The sequence below is a fragment of the Castanea sativa genome, chromosome 2 (genome assembly GCF_040712315.1).
Source record: "Castanea sativa cultivar Marrone di Chiusa Pesio chromosome 2, ASM4071231v1".
Taxonomy (NCBI): Eukaryota; Viridiplantae; Streptophyta; class Magnoliopsida; order Fagales; family Fagaceae; genus Castanea; species Castanea sativa.
In genome coordinates this window covers 23016048-23038480 of record NC_134014.1, presented here as the reverse complement: position 1 = coordinate 23038480, position 22433 = coordinate 23016048, and the positions used below count along the sequence as shown (strand labels likewise).

Genomic DNA, 22433 nt, shown 5'->3' with positions numbered 1-22433 from the left:
TGGAATGCTAAGAGATATAAGATATACCAAGTTATGTGGTCTTATTATACCAGCAGTGGAGAGTAGTACTTTATTTAGATTTCTATGATTGTAATATGTGCTGTATTTTTTTCTGTAACGACAATGTATTTACTATAAACTTCTGGTGGTGTAAGGAAAAAGTATTATCAACATTACATTGTTATTTCCAGCATTACATTGTTATTTCTGGTGTTAGCATGTTTCGTTCTGTTGTGCACATCTATAAGCGTGGTTGTATGTGTGTTTCATTTGTTGTTCATATTCCGAGTGTAATTACTAAATGCTACTCTCATTTTTAAATGCTACTCTCACTATACAATTTTCATATGTTGTAATGTCGAAGGGAAAAGAGAAGGTGGGCGCCACTAAGCAGTTCAGGTGGCTGCCCCCCATGCACACGGCTATGCTTAAGCTACTTGCTGATGAGGCTGCGAAGGGCAACAAGCCTTCTAACACTTTCAAGGCTGGCTCCTTTGCTCTTGTAGCGAAGGAGATATCTACTCAATTTGCGGTCGAGTGCCACATCTCTTATGTAGAGAATCGACTATGGACTTTGAGGACCATGTGGACCACTATTCAAACAATTAGGAAGAAGAGTGGTTTCGGCTGGGACGATAACTTAAAAATGATAACATACGATTTGAAGACATATCAAGAAGAAGTCATGGTATGACTTCCAACTATATTTTCGTAATATAAATGATAATATATGTTTTTTTAGTTATAGTGTCATTCTTTTTAGGATTCCATTGTTTTTACAAATTTTCAAATATAACTTTCATGTGCGAATCTATTGTAAAATCTAGTCTTAGCATTTGTACATTGTATTTTTAGTTGTACTTATCTTCAAAATCATGGGTTATGTAATCTGTTCCCTAACAGATTTTTTTGTTTATCATTGACCTAGATCTGATCTAATGGCATCTATATTGAATTGAATATTGAATTTATGAGTGAAGTGATTATTGCATTGTTATATGTTCATTTCTCCCTTACAAGCGCATCATAAGCATGCAGAGTATCTGAACAAAAAGATTGAGATGTACGATAAATTGGCTATTGTTATGGAGAAGGATACAGCCACATGTAGCTTTTCTAAGTCATATGTGGATATTGAGAATGAGCTAGACAATGGGGACAATACTGAGTTTGTGGCGGACAATGTGGAGGAAGGTGTGGTGGAAAAAGGGAAGAATGCAGTCAAGTCATCCACCACTGGGTCGGGAATTTCCAAGTCCCGCAAAAGAGGTTGTGCACCTTCTAACAATGATGATAGTGTGCTGACTGATCTATCTTATCAGCTAAAAGAAATAGCAGTGGCTTTGAAAGAAATCAACCGGGGCCCGATGGATTACACAACTCTTTACAATGAGGTCATGACTATGGTGGCGGATGGGTATAGCGAAAACATGCTTGCAACTGCATTTGACCATCTCTGTGAAAATAAGAAGGCAGCACGGGAATTTCTAGCCAAGAATGCTAAGCTGAGAAAGCTGTGGATGGATAGTTTTTTGTTCACACAACTCTGACTTGTCTGTTTCATGTTGACTGTGACAGCAGCTTTAGGAATTAACTTTTGTTGTAGTACTAGTATTCACCATTCACCTACCATTGTATTATATATATGTAGTCTTTTGTATTATTAGGACGATACAATTGCCCAAATTATGTATTTGTACTGTTCAGATACCATGTGTAGGTATCATTTTTGTACACCATGGAGGTGTAATGCCACTCTCCAAGATTGATGTGGCTGTTTTGATATAAATATTATGGGCATATTCAGATGATTACTTTTGTACTGTTACAGGTTTGTCTAGGCAATGCAGGTGCTGAATTTGTAAAAGGCATTTCATAAATTCTGTAAAATGATCCACAAACCAAACATGGGAATTGGTTTTCCATAAAAAAGATTAGCATTTTCCGTAAAATGTTTGAACAAACCAAACACCGGAATTGATTTTCCGTAAAACGAATTCCGCAGCAGCCAAACAGTCGACCCATAAATTTTTGGGTTAGACCGACTTCCTATTTCCTAATGCTACAGACAACGTACTCAACAAAACAACAAATACAAACTTTTCCATCAAGTAGAGCATTCTGACAGGGAAATGAAAATTTCGTATGAATTCCAGAATTGTCCCAAAGAAGAACATCTTCAAACAAGCAATGCGTACGTGAGTATGTTGAAGCATAGTAACACGAGCAATAAGCCAATAATTACTCGTAAGGCAAGAGGGAAGAACAGTAACTATTCTATCACATGTAATTCAAATTATGCTAAACCTGTGAAATTAAAAAATTTCCCACTAGATGGAAATTGGGACCCCAGCCATCCAAGATAGACCCTCTAGAATTTTGCTAATACAGATTGTCCAGAAGCCTAGGTTCGATGATGAACTTGACAGAAAACAGGGCTCTTTCAAACTATAAAGAAGCTTTTATAACTTTCTGAAGGAAACTTGTTTATAAATATAGCACTCAAAGGTTACACTACAATACACTTGTACTAGGATACAACACATCACTTGATTGTGATTAACACAAATTAACTAAATCAATTAGGCCTTCAACCTGTCAATTTGTTTGCTCTTCATTTTTTTTTTCTTTTATAAATACCTTCATCCTGTCACTTTGTCAGCTAAATAGATCCCTCTGCCATTCTGCTCCATCTTGAACCATATCTTCCAGTAAAAGCTCAGCATTTTTCTGACTGCTTCCACACATGTTCTTTTAAATTGTCCTTTCCTTACCTTCAACCTAAATCAGAGGATTGTGATCAGTATCTCATTAAGTTTTGTTCATTTCAGTAGCATTTTGTATTTTTTTAGTTATTTTTTTCACTGTACTCTATCTAAACTAATATTCTAATAAGTTATAAGAAATTGCATGTCTTGTTGAGTGATTTTTTTTTTTTTTTAAATTTATAAGTCTAGTAGAATTATTTCTTTTATGTCAAACTCAGCATCATAGCAAGAAAAGGTCTTCTTAGATATGCACCTACTGCTGGATGGAGACTCAGTAGGTGACTGCAGGCTTCTTGTCACCGTCTGCCCTCACAAGTAATCTGCAGTGACCCCATGTTTCTTTTGAATAAAGGAAAAAATCTAATTTATATATATATATACATAAAGAGCATAGTGAAAGGGCTCACTCAACCAAGTACCACAGTGGGGTATGCAAGATAACACAATAGCATTTAAATTCTAAGAGGGGAATAGAATTTTAAAGCAGAGTGCTGAAGACAGAAACTGTGCAAGTTCCCTTTTTTAATTTGTGACTGGTGTGAGAAAATTACTGCAATCCAGATAGCCCAATTAACATTATAAATGATCATCATCATTACAGAATTAAGGCAATCATAATTCCAAAATTTCTCATGAAATTAATTTTCAGCCATGTATATAATAAGAAATAACACTTGAGAACCTTGTCAACTGAACATTTCCAGTGAAGTTGCTAAAATTTGTAATGATATTAATTATTATGGTGGTGGGTTTTAGGAAAAAAAAGGAGTTCCTCTAAAGTATATTAAGCCTATTAAAGATATGCATGAAAGAGTTGTAACTAAAATGAGAAGATGCAGAGGAATCACAAGTATGTTACATATCACTATAAGTTTGCATGAAATTCATATCTCTTTGCACTGGCTACTGATGAGCAGACCAATTCAAAATGAAGTCCCTTGGAATATATATATATATATATAGAGAGAGAGAGAGAGAGAGATTGTAAATAATAAAATTTTAGAGGATGAAACTAAACATGGAGTTAATGTTAAGTTAGAAGTTAGGAAGGATGCTTTAGAATCTAATTGCTTTAGGCGAAGTAGGACTAAAACAAAGTACATGAAATGTAAGTTTAGTAAAAGAAAAAACAAAGATGAAGAGGCTGTAAAACTCAATGCTTAAGTTATTTCAAAATCTTGAATCAATAATTAAAAAGATTATATAAGATAGGAGAGATTGAATCGGATGTGAATAATAAGATAGAGAGGGTGGATAAGTGAAGAAGCGCATCATGAGTCTTGTGTGATCCTAGAATATCTATTAAGTTAAAGGGAACATTTATAAGATTGCTATAAGACCAGCTATACTCTTTAGTACTGAAAGTTAGGCTATTGAAAAGCAACATGTTCATAAAATGGGTATAATGAAATGAGAATGTTAAAATGGATAATTGGAAATACAAGAAAAGATGAGATTCAAAATTAAACTTTATCAAATTCAACATTGTCTAACAGAAAAAACTTTCGAGACAAGTGGTAATCTATTTTATATAACAACAACAAAACAGGAACCTAACATTCCACCTAAGGAAAGGTTTTTAATGAATTGATTCATTTAACCCTCCACCTAAGCAAGGTTTTAACGAATTGATTCATTTAACATTCCATCTAAGCAAAGGTTTTATTGGATTTTTTAATTTTTATTATTTATTTATATTTCAACAATAAATAATTTCACCTCCTTCAATCTATTCTAAAACAAGATAGTGTGTAGGGCTAAGTTAAGTTGATATATTCTCAATCAAATTTATTCTCTCATCCCCATAGAACACAACTTTAACACAAACCAAAGTCTCTTTCAACCCTTTCAAAGGGAGTCCCAACCAATAAAATTTGCAGCCTGCACCCTAAGAAAAGGCACGGGAACTCTACATGGAAGCCATATTTGTATCTTTCTGTAGGGTTTGGGAGAGGGGCTTAGTAGGCAACTTTACTCCCAAATTTCTACATACAGATTCCAAGACTTGAATTCGTGACTCATCAGTTGGGCAGAAGGTACATACCATTGCACCAAGTTCCAACAGTATTCAAGACCAATGCTTTTTGAACAATAAATTTATTTAGACCCAACCATAGAATATTTCACATACATATATATACTTACATATGTACATGTCCCATATATTAAAAAAAAAATACATATGTACATGTGGTGTGAGTGAGAAAGCTAACATTCCCCAGCACTTGAAGGTGTTAGCGATGTACCCAAGTTAATAAAAATAAAAAAAGTCTTATTAAGCATCAGGTTACTCCTTTTAATTGAGGATACTCATATTGCATCACATATTTTCCTATCTTTCCTAGAATTACAGCAGCCTCTTTCACTTCGCAAACGAATCATAATAAAATTTGTTGCTAACCATGGGTTTGACCCTAGCCCACTCTGCAAGAATTTCCCCCATGATCATCATCGACCATTTGTGTTTGTTGAAAATCATACCTACTTAACTTCTCAAAACTCAAAAGGTTTCACTTCAAAACTATTTTATAATGCTCTTCCACAAACATCCTCAAAATCCTGGAATTGGAGTATGAACAAGTAAGATGTAGAAATCCTTGCATTCAAGGACATAGCTATGATTCAGACAATAAAACTAACAGCATTATGATAATGAATTAAAGAAACTGTTTTGCTTCTTTGATGACTTATTCCTACTTAAGTAAGCAAACCCCAAATAAAAAGAAGAATAAAATAATAAATGAAGTACAAGCTATTCAAACTTCAAGCTCAAGTGAATGTGAAAGGAAAAACATACCGTTAAAGTGGAGTTGTGCATGGGAAATGAACTCTCGCTATTAGCATTCTAAAGCATATGTAGGGACCTACAAAAAAATAAAATAAAATAAAATACAACATAAAAACCAAAATACACCAAAAAATTCCACATCAACATCTTGTTTAATCTAGGCCAAACTACAATTTTGGTCTCCGTACATTTGTTACAATTTCAATTTCATCCCTATTCATTTAATTGTATTAGTTTCATCCATCAACTTTCAAAATCAAGGTACCTAATTGGGTCAATTTTTTGGATAATTTGATAGTTAGGGAAGGGGAAATTTGAACCCTAGATGTCTCATTGGAAACACCATGAGATGCATACTAGTTGAGCTACAAGAGCCACAAGGCTCTTGGCTATTGATTATGTCAACTTCGCCCCTCAACTTTCAAAATCAAGTCAATTTTGTTCCTCAATTGTCAAAATCAAGTCAATATAATCCTTTTAAGTTGACTTGATTAAGGATAAAATTGACTTGATCTTGAAACTTGAGTGACAAAATTGCCACAAAATTGGATGTATAAGGATGAAATTGAAAATTACCCCTATTCTTATAGAAGGAAATGTGTAGTTTGGCCTTCAATCTACGATATAAGCAATGTCACAGAGCAAATTTAACCGTTTCAAAACACAAGTGACTGCATTGGCATGCCTACGCAACTAGATTGATTACAAAGTTTTGGGTATGTGTGGTGAGAAAACATAAGAATTCTCTTGGTACCTTCAGTTGACTTAGGCTCATGTTTGTACCAATTGATAAACTATTAACATTGATTGAAAACTAGGAAAATGAATTGACTCAAACAAAGAAAGCAAGAAGAACCATTTCAACTCAAGGAAGGAGCCTTCCTCCCCCTTGAAAGTTCAATTGGTTCTGTTCTCTCCAAATAGTTCACATGATATACAACAGAATTGCCCCCCAAATAACTGCTATCCAATGCCAACCAATATCCCTATTCCAACATGTTAGCGATTCCACCATTTACTTGACATCACAATTTCACACGAGATACCAAACAAGCTAAACACAAATGTCCACAAACTATACGCATAAGAACAGTGTAGAAGCAAGTGATCCACCAATTCCCAACTAATCGTACACATGCAACACCAGTTAATGACAGATATATTCCTCTTCCTCAGAGTATCCAATGTAAGAATATTTCCCTTGGTGGCTGTCCAAGTGAAAAAAGCTACTTTAGGAGCTTTCACCTTCCAAATCTCGAAGGGAAAGAATGACTTCCTCCAGGCACTAAAACTCATAACATTTGTGTGGACAACAGATTTGAGGAAAATCCTCATAGTTGATAATCTTATTAGATGTCGGATGATACTGCTGGCCAGGTGTGCTATGTACAAAAGTAACGGTGAGAACACATATCACTTCACTTGCAGGGGAGCTATGACCAAAATATTTGCATTTGAATCTAATTGGGTGATGCCAAAGTTGGTTGGGGAGCTACAACAATGTTGAAAAAGGAAGCCAATTGAAGTAAAAGTCGTGTTGTTTTAACAGTCTGGTTATGTGTGTCTAAGGAACACAGTTTCTGCAATTCCTGCATATTAAAAATATTTCGGAAATTTAGGATTGAGAAGTTACAAAGGGATTTTCTTTGGGGAGGTCTGTAGGATGAGCATAAAGTTCATTTGGTAGGATGGGATATGGTGTATTTTCCTAGTTTGTGGATCAGGAAAATCACTACCTTTAACAAAGCTCTTTTGGGTAAGTGGTTGTGGTGTTATGCAGTTGAGGAGAGACAGTTATGGGGCGTGTGATCAGCTTGAAATTTGGGAAGGATTTTTTTTTTTCCAGGGGGGGGGGGGGGTGTGGTTTACTCGAAGTTGCGTAGGGGTTTACATGGTTGTGGTGTATTGCGGGTTATACGGATGGGTTGGGAGAGTTTTAGTAAGTTTATCTACTTTGAGATTGGGTTGCGAAGTAGGGTCTGGTTTTGGTATGACTGTTGGTGTGGGGATGAGCTGATGAAAGTAAATTTCCTATGTATGGGGCTGTTTCTTTCAATATATTTTTTATGTTACTTATCAAAAAAAAAAATGTTGGTGAGTCATACTGTGGAGGAAGGGTGGAGTTGGATATACGGTTTCAACGTGGTTTTAATGATTGGGAGATGGAGTTGGTGGGGGACTTTTTTCATACCTTTTGAGTCACAGAATCCTCCTATTGAGGAAGGAGATAGGATGAGGTGGTGTTTGGGGTCGAAGGGGGATTTTGACATATAGTCTTTTTATGGTGCTTTGAGGCGACCAACTCTATTACTTTTCCTTGGAAAAGCATTTCGGGTATAAAGGCTCCACATCGAGTGTCTTTTTTTGTTTGGACAGCTGCATGAGGGAAGATTCTCACAGGTGACTATTTGAGGAGACAGGGTTTTGCTTTTGTGGATTGGTGTTGCCTCTATCGATGTAATGGGGAGAGTATTGATCACCTCCTGTTGCATTGTGGGGAGGTTTCTCGGTTATGGAGTTTTACCTTTAGATTGTTTGGTGTTACTTGTGTTTTACTCAAGAAGGTTACTGATTTATTAGAAAGTTGGAGAAACTGATTGAGAAAGCACTCTTCGAATATTTGGAATTTGGTATCTCATTGTGTCATGTGGATTATTTGGAAGGAGTGAAATAATCGCATTTCTGAAGATTTGGTGCTTACCAAGGATAAGCTCCTAGCATTATTTGCAAGATCCTAGTTCAATTGGTCTCATGAGTGGGGATTTATCTCTAAGGAATCCATTCTGCTGTTTTTAAATTCCCTTCTTGTTCATAATTTTTTGTTTTCTTTATGTTGTACATATTTTATCTGCCTACTTCATTTTTTTTAATGAAGTAGTTTTTTCTTAATACAATTTTTCTTATCTATCCAAAAAAAAACCTCAAAAATCCCTAAGTATCTTGGGTTTTACCATCTTAGAGTGCAAGTTACTCCCTGTGTACTTGGATGTCTTTTTTTTTATATCCATAAATCTTTATTACTAATAAAAAAAAATCGTCTTCAAGTGCAAGTTAGTTTTTTTATAAGGTTTCTTTTTAGTCAAACTAGGAGTTCTTGATACTGCTAGAAAAAGAAAAGGCCTCACATATATTTGTGCTCTAAAAAAAAACTAACAATAATACTAATAATACCAAGTGTTTTAAGCATTGAGGCATGTTGGCTTTTGTGTGTTCTCTCTTTTTTCATTTTTTGATAAGTAAGAATCATAGTATTAAAAAAGACTTCTTCATGCAAAAAAGCAGAGAAGCCGAAAGAAATATAAAATAATTTTTAAAAAAGAAATAATTAGGTACAAAAAGATAGAGATTCTATAAACATAGGAATGATGTAAACCCCTAAGCATACCAATCAAAGAAAGTTCCTACGAATGAGGTAAAGATGATCCCCCGTGCTCTCCAAGCCATCATTATGCTCCCGCCAAATAGTCCACATCAAACACAAGGAAACCAGATTCCAAAATATTCAACGAATGTTTTCCCATCCAGTTCCTCCACCCAAATAATAATTCGATCACTTTCTCTGGAAAAACCCCAAAAGATACAAAGCTCAACAACTAATGAGCCCCCTTGCAATTAAGTAAAGGGTGATCCACTACCTCCCCACTACATCGGTACAAGCAACACCAATCCACTATAATATAGCCTCTTCTCCAAAGATTATCACAAGTGAGAATTTTCCCCTACTGCCAAGTGCCAACCAAAGAAGAAAAAACTCTCCAAGGGGCCTTCACACTCAAATACTTTTGGAAAAGTGACAGAAGTTGAGCCCCTCAAGGCATTATAATACGAACGAATATCAACCTCCCCATTCTTCTTCAACCTCCACTGCACCCAATCTTCATCCTCTCTTACAGGAAATATTAGATTCCAAAAGATGGAAAAAGACAGCTACTAAATCTATTTCAAAAACCTCATATCCCAACTCCTCTCCCCTTTACCCAGTCTCACCAACAAAAAGTCCATTGAAGCCTCCCCAATCAGTAGAAATTGCATACAAGACCAGGAAAGCCACTCTGAGAGGTTGTTCCCCCTCACCAACAATTATGTTAAAAACGAACCCAACTCCCCACTCCAACGTCAAGCTAGATATGCTAACCAAACCGCTCTCAACCCATTCCAATGAGTCCTCCAAAGACCACAACCATGAGAACCCCTCCCTAACTTCAAACCCTCCCCCCCCCCCCCCCACCAGTCCTCTCCAAACTTTGAGGCTTCCACACCCCCCGTAAACGCGTTGTCTCAACCCCAAACCGCCACAGCGACTTTCCCAATAGGTCTTTTTTAAAGGTAGCAAGCTTCCGGACCCCTAACCCTCCATTAGCAATAGGAGCACACACTTTATTCCCCTACCCAATGATGTTTAAACTCATCCCCCATACCACCACATAAAAAATCCCGCTGCAACTTTTCAATCCTAATAGCCACACTTTTAGGAAGAGAAAACAAAGATAAATCATAAGTAGGAAGGCTCAAAAGAGTACTCTTCAATAAAGTCAAGTGATCACTTTTAGAAAGATAGGAGTTTCCTCCACCCCGCTAACCAAATCTCAAACTTCTCCAAGCTAGGATTCCAAATAGCCGTCAACTTGTAGAACACCCCAGGAGGCAAATCAAGATAGGTCATAGGCAAGCATCCTACCTTACAACCAAAAAAAAATCGGCCAAGACATTGATATTCTCAACCTCCCCTACAGGAACCACTTCACTTTTGTGCACATTAACCGTCACTTTTTTGTGTTCTTTTCTCCCTTTATCTTCTCTTCTTTCTTTTGGTACTGTTCATGGTTATTGTTCACAGTTCATTATTATCGTAAAATTATCTCCTTATTTTCATTTTTTTACTTCTGTTACAACCCCAAATCAAGCCATTTTTTTACCTATCAAAACCGTAAAACCTAACATACTTTCTTCTACCAAAAAGCCATCAAAAAACTCATCAAACCACCTTTTAATTCATAATACAACCCCATTACCCTTTCTTCAACGATTCTAAACCATAGGTCCACAAATCCTCCTAAACTTAACCTAAAACCACCACAATCACACATGGACAAAGTGGGGAATTTTTCCGTCAATTGTATATTTTTTGGAATCATTGTATATGTAAGTTGTCATGAGTTGATAGTTGAGTATATAGCAAGTATACTACAATTGTCCCAACGATCCCTTTGTAATATTATTTCTATCAATATACATATTTACATATCCCAAAAATAAAAATAAAAAACTGAAGGAAAAAATTCTAAAATTCAATTGGAGATCAGGTAGCATCATTCAGGTTACAAGAACTATATTTCTTTTTTTTATATATAAGTAAAATACAAGGTTACAAGAACTATATTTCAAATGAATAAGATAAATCTACTAATCATATTATCTATTTAAAACCAAATTTGATTACTAGGTCCACAAACTTAATGATTGTTAAAATAAATAAATTAATAATTTGCAGCATATAAATAAAAATAATCATAATGGATCTCCACAAATACTAAACAAGCAACCATCCCTCTGATCACATAAAAAAAATTGATCACATGCAAAAAACAACATATCCAATTTTGCTCCCAAAGAATTCCAGGTGCAAAACTGCATTAAATGGAGGTGGGAAATTCTGCTAATTGGACCTATATACCTCAAGCATATTTTCATCAAGAAAACGAGATGTTGCACAATTCATGGCATAAGAACTATCATGTTGAAGGATCCTAAGCTTCCCTTCCTGCATTTAACAGCAAAAAAAAAAAAAAAATTATAAAAAAATCAGGCTGGTGATATCCAAAAAACAAAAATGTAAGTACAAAATCCTGTTTACCTTAGTCCCATAGACAAGGCCACCTCCAACAGATGGATGAAAGCAGGCTACATTGACCTCATCCTCAGCACTAGGAAGAACTCTCACAAGTTCCATATCAGAAACTCTGTAAACCTGAGTAATAATAAAAACTTATTAAATTTTTATTTTTGATTGATAAGTTATAGTGTTATACATGCACATGAGTCGAACTCAGAACCTCACCCTCCATCCCATTATTATGGGAAAATGAAGTGTCAGTTGAGCTATAACTCGTAGACAAATAAAAACTCTAGGATCATAGAGGGATAACTGTGCTTCATGTTTTTTTATACACAATAATATTCTTGGGGAAAGAAGTTCTACACGCATATCCAAGAGTACAAAAAAGATAGATGTGAGTTCATACCTCCAGAATTGTGTAAATGGGTACTGTTGTCTCTCCATCAATGACAACACTTTTAAGAAGTGAACTATGGCGACGACCGTAGGCAAGTAACAAGTGCTCTGACGTGGGTGAGAACTGAGGAATGAAATAATATACATGTTTAATAAGCAAAGCTTCCAGTTAATAAATACATACAATGTATCTTTCAAGTATATAATATACGTGATTATTCTTTGACAACATCATTTCAAGTTATATCATTGCCCTTAGATGCAAGACTGCAAGTAGCAAACAAATGTAAAGCCTGCAGGCTTACACTGCTCACTTTTCAGCCAAAAAAAAAAATCTTCACATGGAACAGCACATGCATTAGAAGTTGCAAAAAAATTCAGGGATGTATAATACCTCTGTTTATTCATTTCTTCTTCTTCTTTTTTTCTTTTTTTTGATAAATAAATAAAAATTTTACAGAAAGAGACTACTTCATTTATTAGAAGTGACTGGTTGAATTTTTCCAAAATTCTATTCATGGAGAAGTGCATTAGTTGCAGAATACTCAATACCTATCACTTTGTAGCATGGATGGGGATAAAGCTCCAGGGCCAGATGGTTCATTATTACTATTTTCTAATCATGTTGGTCTAGGTCAGTAGTGATGCTATGTGTTTCTTCTTCTTTTTGATAAGTATGTTTCTACTTCTTTTTTTCTTTTGATAAGTGATGTTATGCAATTCTTCTTTAAATTTCATGACAATTGCCTTTTTGGAAAAAGCTTGAACACAACATTTGTGGCTTTAATTCCTAAAAAGGCAGGTGCAATTGGAGTGACAAATTTTAGGCCAATTAGCCTGGTGGGTAGAGTTTATAAAATACTGGCTAAGACCTTAGCCAATCATATTAAGGGATGTTAGCCCAATTATCATAGTATGGGATACATAGAATGCCTTTATTCAAGGGAAACAGATTCTTGATTTGGTCCTTATAGCCAATGGGTGTTTGGATAGTTTCCCGAAATCTGGCACATTGAGGGTGTCGTGTAAGTTGGATGTGGCTAAGGCATATGATCGTGTCAACTGGAGTTTCTATTGTACTTGCTTCAACAATGTGGTTTTGGGGAAAGATGGAGAAAGAGAATAGAATTTTGTATTTTAGCTGTCAAGTTTTTATCTTGGTAAATGACACTCCAACTAGTTTCTTTGAGATTAGCAGGGATATGTGTAAGGAAGACCCTCTTTCTCCATGGTTTTTTTTTCTTGGCTAAACCTCTTTCTCCTTGTTGTTTGTGATTGTTATGGAGGCTTTAAGTCGATTGATCACTAGAGCAGTTTCAGAGGGTTATCTATGTGGTTTTCCTATTGATAGTTTTCGAGGGGAATCAATGGTTATTTCTCATCTCCTTTTTGCAAATGATACTCTGCTCCTTTCTTTTGAGGAAAATTCTACACACATTCATTATCTTCAATGTATCCTTGTGTGCTTTGAGGCAGTTTTGGGCTTGAGAATTAATTGAGCAAATTTGAAATTGTGCCAATAGGGGAGGTTTCGACCATTGAACATTTGGCGAGCAATTAGGGATGTCAAATCTCATCCCTTCCATTTAGGATTACCTTTAGGAGCTTCTTTTAAGGCTAAGTGTTTTGGACTATTATTAAGTGTATGCAAAGGAGATTAGTTGATTGGAAGAAAATGTATTTGTCAAAGGGGGTCGTCTTACACTTATTAAGATTACATTCTCTAGTCTCCCCACTTATTTCTTATCTCTTTTCCTTTATCTGTGGGCATAGCAAGTAGATTGGAGAAAATTCATAGGGATTTTTTTTAGGTGGTATGGTAGATGATTTCAAGTTTCATCTAGTCAATTGGAATATTTATTGCACTCCTGTTTACAATGGGGGCTTGGGAAATAAGAAGTTGTTGACCTTTTAATCAAGATTTGTTGGGTAAGTGATTGCGGTGGTATGGGTTTGAAGAAAGGGTGCTTTGGAGACGGGTCATTGAATTGAGGTACAATCTTGGAGGAGAGTTTGGTGTTCGGGGATTGTCTAAGGGAGCAAATGGGGTGGGTTTGTGGAAGTATATAAGATGTGGCTGGGATAGGTTCAAATGCTTCATTCCTTTTGATATTGATAGCTGGATTCTGGCATGATTTGTGGCAAGGTGAGACTCCCATAAAGGAGAGGTGTCTTGCATTATTCCTTATCGTGTGAAGTAGCAGCTCTAGATACCCACATTAAAGGGGGGGGGGGGGGGGGGGGGAACCCAACAAACAAACCAAAACAAGAAAGCAACTGACCTGAATTGATGTTAAACAATGGGCAGCGCGTATTGCCCGTGATGCGAGCACCAAACCAAATCTAGATAATAATAAAATATACATAGAAGATCAGGAAGAAGTAAGAGAAAAATATAAATCAAAATCTGGAAAAGATATGACCAAATGAAAAAGTTTAAGCTTTACGTTGCTTCCTCAAGGGAATATATCCTAAGCTCATAGAGAACTTGATGAGCTGAAATTGGATGTCGTGTTGGGGATGTTGCAGCCCCTGCCATGTCATGGTGGACCTGGCTTTGCAATCCAGGATCAGCTTCTAGATGAGGCAGCACACATGCAACACATGCCGCTAAAAATCTCCCGCAAGGTGAAAAATGAGCACCCATTTCACTGCAAATGAGTCCTTACATGTAAACATCCATCAAAATCTGGTTTATGATATCATGCAGTCTAATGCATTAACATGATAAAAAGAAATTTGGAGCAATAATCAATAAATAAATAAAAATGAAGAGAGTTAAAATAATACCAATATCTCTGTTTTCTAAGTAAATTTTGCTCCGCAAAGAACTATAGTTAGATAAGTAGAAGTAACAATAGCACTTCTTCCCATGATAGGTCTTTTAAGGTTAACCGACCAAGTAATAGATAAAAAAGAAATTTAAAAAAGGTTGACATAGCTAGAGAAAACTATTATTTAAAATTATAAAAAGGTTATACCTACAAAGCACAGCATGTGGTATCGTTAATCGACACTTCTCTGCATCAAGAAAGGCACATGGATCTTTTACATCATGAGGCCATATTCTTAACTTCACAGTGCAAGGTAACTCTGCAGCAGCAGCTGCCGCAAGTGAGGTTGCAAGTTCAGATTGGATTCTGGTAACAGCAAGTTGAGGATCGCCTTCATCACGTGGAATGTGATTGAGGATAGCACCTTCAGCAGATCCAGTTGTGGGCACCATGCGGGAACGTGAAGAACGCTGCCGTGAGCTAGATCTTCCAGTGACCCTAGATTGGTTGGCACCAGTTGGCATAACTGAGGAAGCCACAGGATTTTCCATTTCACTAAATGCTGATATATTTTCATGAGCTGAAACATTGATTGAACTCATGGTGCGCTGCCCAGCTTGACTCTGGCCAATTAACCACCCTTGCAAGAATGGTAGCTCCCAATACATTGGATCACCAATAGGGAAAAAACGATTATTTCTCTCTTCAGGCTGCGTTTCCATGGTCTCCATAGCATCCATAGCTGATTGAGTGATTGCATTATCCGTTTCACTCATTAAAGAATCATTTCCTGTATCTTCTGGCACAGGAGATGAGCTATTAGGATCAACAGGAGACAACAGAAGTTCATACTGCCCTGACGGAGTAGAATACGTCAAAAGCCGCACTGAAGCAGAGGGATCCACTCTTGGTTGCACATTACTTGAGCCAACATCCCCATGAGTATTCTGCAAAGATATTCTCCCATCATCTCTAGCTAATGAGGGCCATATCAAAAAGGGGAGAGACATGAGAGGAATTTCATCTGCTAAACAAGGACGACCACTGGAATGAGAATCAGCCAAGTACACAGTGGGTGGAGGATAGCGCAAGTAACCTGGAGAAGTTGCAATTGTCATTGAGGAATCTGATGAGTCAAGGTCATTGACCTGCAAAGCAGCACAATATTAGAACCAACAAGATAGATCATGAAAGGCTAAAATGCATAGCAATATGATACCACCAAAAATAGTCACCTCAGCAGTTAAGAGAAAAGGAGCTGCGTGTGGGTGAAAATGCACAGCCCGAAGTGACCGCCGTGTCTTCAGTACAATGACTGGTGATGATGTCTCTCCTCTCCGGTTGTAATGCCACATATAAAGCTAAGACAAATTATAATCCAACGCATTAAAGAACAAGTCAACATAAGACATTATGTAAATATTCGAAGGTCAAAGAATCCTCACCTTGTGACCCGAAGCCACAGCAAGAAGCTCCCCTTGGGCATGGAAGGCAATGGATGCAATAGGACGATCTGCATGGAGGAAGGAAAGAGCTATCATATCCATCATAAAAATTATATAATCTCAGAATGATACTTTTCTCCAAATGCTAGATAAGGAAATCCATAGAGGTAATTACAAAAATCACGTGATCCTATACACTCTGCAGTATTTGCATCCCACAAACGAACTTCATGATCCAAACTTCCACTAGCAAGTATTTCAGGATATAATGGATGAAATCTAACCTGCAAAGTTCCACAAGCACATGAGAAAGGAAGTTGCATAGGAGAAATAGAACACTCATAGAATAAGTGCACGTGATGTTACACACATCATATCTAATAATATGCATGAATTCTCGTAACGGACAATGTATTCAATCAGCCTAAAAGATCAACAAATGTCAATAAAGCATATAAGATAAACTTACCACCCAAGGGGTCCTCCGGTGACCACTCAAAACCTTTAAGCAGCTCCCAGTTTGGCAATCAATAATCTTCACCGTGTGGTCTCCACTGCAGGAACATAAACACGATGCAATTTAAAATTGAAACATCTCTAGAGAAATTCGTGAAACAACCTTGGGCATAAGCTAAAAAGATAGACAGAAGATGGAAACTCACTGAGTAGAAGCAAGCGTCCTCCCATCAGGGCTGAAGGCTGCTGCTATAGTGGACCTTGGAGGAGGCAACAGTGGACAATATTTTGCTGATAAATGCCGCAACGTTTCTGCCTCCACCCTGGAAAAATGTCAAAAGCTCAAAAAAAAAGATAAACAAATATACTTATTATACCAATGAATGAATATAAGAGGAGCAATAAAGAACCCAGACAGTACCATGAGACAAGCCCTTGTCTTGCATCTATTGCTGCTTCATGCCTTGACCCAACCGAATCAAGATGCGGTTTTGAACCTTCTCCCCATAATCTTCTTGAAGAATTCTTCGTTCGAGGACAAACCTCCCGTCGTGCCAACAGTCGAAAGACATTGCCACCACTAGTAAACCATAAAAGCAAAACCAACTTAGTAGAGGCAACACCAAACACATTTAATATTATTATCTATTAAAAAACAATAAGCAAAATAACCCCTTCAATCAAACAGCAAAGCTAAATTGAGCAGCATCAAAATAAGAAAAATCTATACCTATACACCACATTGTTCATGAATCAAGGAGTTTTGAGCATAAATCTGAACATTACAAGTGATAATAATCAATAAAGTACTAAACGAGATATTTTGTAACCATCGGATTATCAATTTTGGCAATTTCACCAAACCTGAATTAAAAAAATTAAAAATATCTAGCATCGGCAACTGAATTGAGGTTAAAGTTAATTTGGCAGAAATTGCACGAAATTATATAAAAACACTAATTATAAGGTTGAAGTACAAAAAATTGATCCGAATTTTAAGAAAACCACAAAAATTGAGTCCAACGGAGAGTGAATTCTCCGAATCTGATCGAAAATCCAGATCTTCGGCTAAAGCGGAGGGGATGTTGATGTATGGAAATCCAAATAAAGAAGAAATTGAAGAATCCATAAGAGAGAAAGCGAGGGAAAAAAAGGGAATAAGATTCACCTGTGCTTGGAATTGGTGTGAGGAGAGCGTGGACCAGAGGTTGAAGGGGCGTTGGCGTCGTCTCCATAGAAGGATGCCCTCATCTTTGTTGCGGAGGAGCTCATGATTAAAGACTTTGCACCATATTCCCGAGAAAACGAAGCGGGTACGAGGAATTTTCCCGAGAAAGTGAGGGAGGGGGCGATGGATCAGAGAGGTGGGAAAGGGCTGTGTCTGTGTGGAGGGGCAGCATCGGACTTGTTAGATGAAAACGACGGAAAAATATTTCCAAAAATAATATTATTTTATTATTTTTAATTATTATTATTATTATTATTTAAATGGTCATTGTCTTGAACTCGGTGTAATATAGCTCCTGATATGGATTTAGCTAATTTGTAATAGCAATTCCATCCTTTTTTTTCTTTTTCTTTTTTCTTTTTAATTCCATCATTCGATTTCATCTTTATTACCTAGATTAATTACTACAAAGTAACATTAATTCTTTAAATTGAAAAATAGTTATTTCTTTTTAAAATGAATATAATAGTTACCTATATAATAAGTCTTCAAATTAATATATTTTCAAAAATATAAAATTGTATACATCATTTTTTATAAGTTTTCCATATATAAGAACAAAACTTATAGATGGTAATAATTTTTTTTTTTTTTTTTTTGCTGAGAGAAAAATGAGTGTGTGGGTTGTTGTTTTTTTATAGCACGCAGGCCCAAGTAGAAAACAGGGATCCTAGGCCTTTATGCTTAACGTTTAAGAGATTGGGCTTGGTTCACCGCAGCTAAGTGGGCTGAATTCGAACCAAGTTGTGCACAAAGCATGGATCTTACAACACATACATACTAACAAACAAAAAATATACACGTATTGCCCAGCAAGGAACAGTAAAATGATATAAGTAGAAGGAAAAAAAATTGAAATAAACGTTAGGTATCCTTAGGATAATAAGGAATGCTTCATTATTTTTCTTAAGTTTTTAATACATCATGCTCACTAGGAAATATTACAAGGTTCAAATAAGTTCAAAAATCACAGACTTAGATAGCTCCTCAGGCTTCTAAAACTTGCGAGGTTTGAATCCCTTTGAACCCAAATGTATTCTTTAGTGGCTATTTTAGGATTCGGGACGGTGTTTTCCTTCTTTTCTCTCTTTTTAAATCTTAAGGAAGTTTTTCAAAAGTTCTTTTCTTTCTGATTCACTTATGCTAAATGATTTTCACCGTTGGCTCCCTCCCCTTTTATAGTGTCATCTTAGGGATTTTGGTGTACCACTGATTCCCTCCATTTGCTACTTTAGGTACTAGAACCAATGTTATGTCAACAACATTGGTGGCTGGTCTCTTCCTCATTTTCTCATTATTTTCCCCTTTTGAGGTTTCCTCTCCAAAAGCCCCTAGCTGACCTTCCTCTTCTAGGAGGTCCTAAGGGCTGACTTTTGATCCTTCTTTTCCCAAAATTTCTAGAGACTACTTTTCAGTCCTACCTTTTGACTGCTTTTCCTTTTGTCATTTTCTCTAAATGGGTAGATTCCTCTCCATCAGGCTGAAAGATCCCCAACCACCTTCCTTCATGATCCATCTCTCTAGGTTCCCCGAGGTACCAGACCTTTTTTCCAGGTAGCATTGGTTCCTAAGTCTTCTATCCTTTTTCTACATCATTAGGTGGCTGATAGGACATATCTGTTCTCATTCTTTGTGTTTATGGGCATGCCTCCTTGAACTGTCTCAGTCCCAACCTGGCCCTACTGCATATCCCGAGGATCCCAGACTTTTGAGAATCCCCAGGTATTCTGGTTTAGTTTTCCCTCTAGGTTCCCAACGATTTTCTCACTTAAGGGTTTAGTTAAGCTTCTTTTCCTTCTTTGCTTTATAAGGCCCGAAGCTTGTCCCTTCATGGGTTTGGGCCCCTTTCCATTTACTTTAATGAATTTGGACCTTTCCCTTTCCTTCAATCCCCACATGGTTCTTTGGGCTTTTATAAAATATTATGATATTTTGGACCTCAACAATATGTAAGGGGCGATCTAAGTTAGTATCTTCCACCTAGGTGTGACATAGTGACACCTTACCAGCTAAGTCTGGACCTATAGGAGTAAGAGATCTCAGATGGTGTTTTCCCTCTTTTCTCTCTTTTTAAATCTGAAGGAAGTTTTTCAAAGGTTCTTCTCCTTCTAATTCAGTGTTGCTGAATGATTTTCACTTTTAGCTCCCTCCCCTTATATAGTGTCATCTGAGGGCTTTTGGTGTACCATTGATTCCCTCAATTTGCTGCCCTGAGTACTAGAACCAATGTTGTGCCAGCAACATTGGTGGCTGGTCCTTTTCTCATTTTCTCATTATTTTCCCCTTTTGAGGTGTCCTCTCCAAAAGCCCCTAGCTGGCCTTCCTCTTTTGGGAGGTCCTAAGGGCTGACTTTTGATCCTTTTTTTCCCAAAACTTTCAAAGACTACTTTTCAGTCCTACCTTTTGACTACTTTCCCTTTTGTCATTTTCTCTAAATGGGCAAATTTCTTTCCATCAGGCTGAAAAATCCCCAGCCACCTTCCTTCATGGTCCATCTCTCTAGGTTCCCTGAGGTACCAAACCTTTTTTCCAGGCACCATTGGTTACTAAGTCTTCTGTCCCTTTTTAGCATCATTAGGTGGCTGATGGGACATATCTGTTCTCATTCTTTGTGTTTATGGGCATGCCTCCTTGAGCTGTCTCAATCCCAACCTGGCCCTACTGCATATCCCGAGGATCCTAGACTTCTGGGAATCCCCAAGTATCCTGGTTCAATTTTCCCTTCAGGTTCCCAATAATTTTCTCCCTTAAGGGTTGGGCTGAGCTTCTCTTCCTTCTTTGTTTTATAAGGCTCAAAGCTTGTCCCTTCATGGGTTCAGGCCCATTTCCATTGACTTTAATGAATTTGGACATTTCCCTTTCCTTCAAAGCCCACATGGTTCTTTGGGCTTTTGTAAAATATTGTGATATTTTGGACCTCAACAATAAGTAAGGGGCGATCTCAGTTAGTGTCTTCCACTTAGGCGTGACATAGTGACACCCTACCGGCTAGGTCTGGACCAACAGGAGCAAAAGATCCAAATGAACTATAGCTGTGCACCTAGCCTCATCAAGGACACTAGTGAGCATGAGCCAACCTCAATGGTGTTGGGTGCACAACTATTCCATTACAAATATCTTCAATTCCAGATAATAAAAATCACTACTCCTAATACAATCTTCATTCAGTGTACTATATGTGTTTTGTAATCATAACAGTTTTAAGTGTCTTTTTTTTTAAAGAGTTATAATCGTCTTTTTTTGCATCAAATTAAAAACCAATTTAAAGTGTCAAAAACTTGAAATTGTATTAATCTAAATTAGGTTAAGTGAATTGAAATCATATTTTAAAAACATGATTTTAAGTATTGTTTCTAAAATACAATTTCAAAACAATAAAAAGTGTTTGGTTTCAAAACAATTTCAAAACAATGCCACTATAAATAATTAATATTATAAATATATCTGTAGGGGCAGGATGGCCAAAATACGCTTTTGGGCCGTGGGTCTGATTTGGGGGTATTTACCTGTCCGAGCAAGGCTTTAAAGCCCACAAATAAACTATTGTTGGGGAGGTTAATAGGGATTATCCAAGGAGAGGCACCTCCTCGGCCAAGTTAGGTGAAGATCGTACGACGTGTCAGGATGTTTGGAAGGAAATTCTGGAAGGTCCATTGGGTGGAGATATATTCTACAAAAAAACTATAGAAAGGAATAACGAATGAGAAATATCTTGAAGAAAGCTGCTACCACCGCATTAAAGACTCTGCACCTACCTCTCTGACCGCATTAATGGGGAAATGATATCTGAATAGTAGTGATCAACCTTATAGCTCTTATTTGAAGACTTCAAGAAGGGGGTGGATGAGACAAGTATCTAATTTGGTGATTTGTGTTACGCGTGGAAGATGAAAGGAAGAAGAATAATGATATAAAAGAATGAAAAAGGCATTAGAGGGGGGAGAGCGAGAAAAAAGAAAAGGAAAAAGCACTGTACGCATCATCTTTAATTTTAATCTATTGTTTGAAGAAGGAAAAGCAATATAAGACATCCTCGGCTTATGTCCGAGTCCGAGGAGGATTTTCCGTTATTTTTATTCATCGATTGTGTAGATAATGGTAATCTAGCCCACCATATGTTGTCCAGTATCCATAAAACCTAGGTTTCTAGCCCACGCTCTACAAATTTTATTGTATAAGGCTTTTTGAACCTGAACCCATCATGCAGTTGGGTCAGGGTACAAATTGTGAACCTACAATATCATTCTTTCTTTCTTTCTCTTTTTTTATTATATAACTCTATCTGTTATTTTGTAAAATTTTGTGAATGATTCCACACTTGACCAAAATGACTTGTTATAGAGTCTGAAATTATCTTCTTCTTCTTTTTTGGTAAACAAGTCCGAAATTATCATGACCACGCATTTGCACGAGTAGCTATATGTGACTTGTGCCATTTTTTTATATTTGTTTTACTTTTTACCCCTTTAGTCATAAAATAGAAGGAACAAAATATGAGCCTTGACTATGAACAACAATAGAGAAGCGGCAAAAATGGTTCACTACCACTATTTAATAAAAAAAATTAGCAATCTACCATTGTTTAGAAAATATGTAGGGATCTACCATATTTTTTTAAACTCGAATTTGCCATGCAATTCGAGTTCCAAAAACTCAAGTTCTTTAAAAAAATAGTCTTTAAATTTTCCAGAAAATTTTTAATGGTACCTAAGTTCATGGAAAACTCAATTTTGCCAAACTCG

General features: G+C 36.6%; 2 protein-coding genes across 5 annotated transcripts; one reads left to right on the top strand and one right to left on the bottom strand.

Annotated features, from left to right (window-relative positions):
* Positions 1-355: 355 nt before the first annotated feature.
* Positions 356-1550, top strand: LOC142625083 (uncharacterized). Its single transcript, XM_075798791.1, has 2 exons — positions 356-688; positions 1032-1550. Exons 1-2 carry the CDS (start codon positions 356-358, stop codon positions 1548-1550), a joined length of 852 nt encoding a protein of 283 aa, XP_075654906.1.
* An 889-nt stretch (positions 1551-2439) lies between these two features.
* LOC142623952 (uncharacterized) lies at positions 2440-17869 on the bottom strand. Of its 4 annotated transcripts, none has more exons than XR_012842252.1 (16): positions 17632-17869; positions 16885-17043; positions 16670-16786; positions 16477-16561; positions 16183-16291; positions 16008-16075; positions 15798-15923; positions 14770-15710; positions 14236-14439; positions 14071-14131; positions 11799-11912; positions 11411-11524; positions 11231-11317; positions 5566-5632; positions 3022-3088; positions 2440-2781 (listed from the first exon to the last, which is right to left on the bottom strand). XR_012842252.1 is itself a non-coding variant. In XM_075797443.1 (15 exons), exons 1-14 carry the CDS (start codon positions 17733-17735, stop codon positions 5606-5608), a joined length of 2316 nt encoding a protein of 771 aa, XP_075653558.1. In that variant the 5' UTR covers positions 17736-17869; the 3' UTR covers positions 2440-2781; positions 5566-5605. The 4 variants fall into 4 exon arrangements, 2 of the variants coding, with proteins under 2 accessions (XP_075653558.1, XP_075653559.1); XR_012842253.1 differs by having other exon boundaries at positions 3026-3088; XM_075797443.1 differs by lacking the exon at positions 3022-3088.
* Between the last annotated feature and the right edge of the window lie 4564 nt (positions 17870-22433).

Excerpts from the sequence above, each read along its gene's own strand:
- LOC142625083 (XM_075798791.1), top strand. The coding sequence starts at position 356 with ATGTCGAAGGGAAAAGAGAAGGTGGGCGCCACTAAGCAGTTCAGGTGG. Across the intron at positions 689-1,031 it reads CATATCAAGAAGAAGTCATG|CATGCAGAGTATCTGAACAA; the intron begins GTATGACTTCCA and ends GCGCATCATAAG.
- LOC142623952 (XM_075797443.1), bottom strand. The coding sequence starts at position 17,735 with ATGAGCTCCTCCGCAACAAAGATGAGGGCATCCTTCTATGGAGACGAC. Across the intron at positions 16,562-16,669 it reads AGGACGCTTGCTTCTACTCA|TGGAGACCACACGGTGAAGA; the intron begins GTGAGTTTCCAT and ends ATGTTCCTGCAG. Across the intron at positions 11,913-14,070 it reads ATTGTTTAACATCAATTCAG|TTCTCACCCACGTCAGAGCA; the intron begins GTCAGTTGCTTT and ends TTCATTCCTCAG.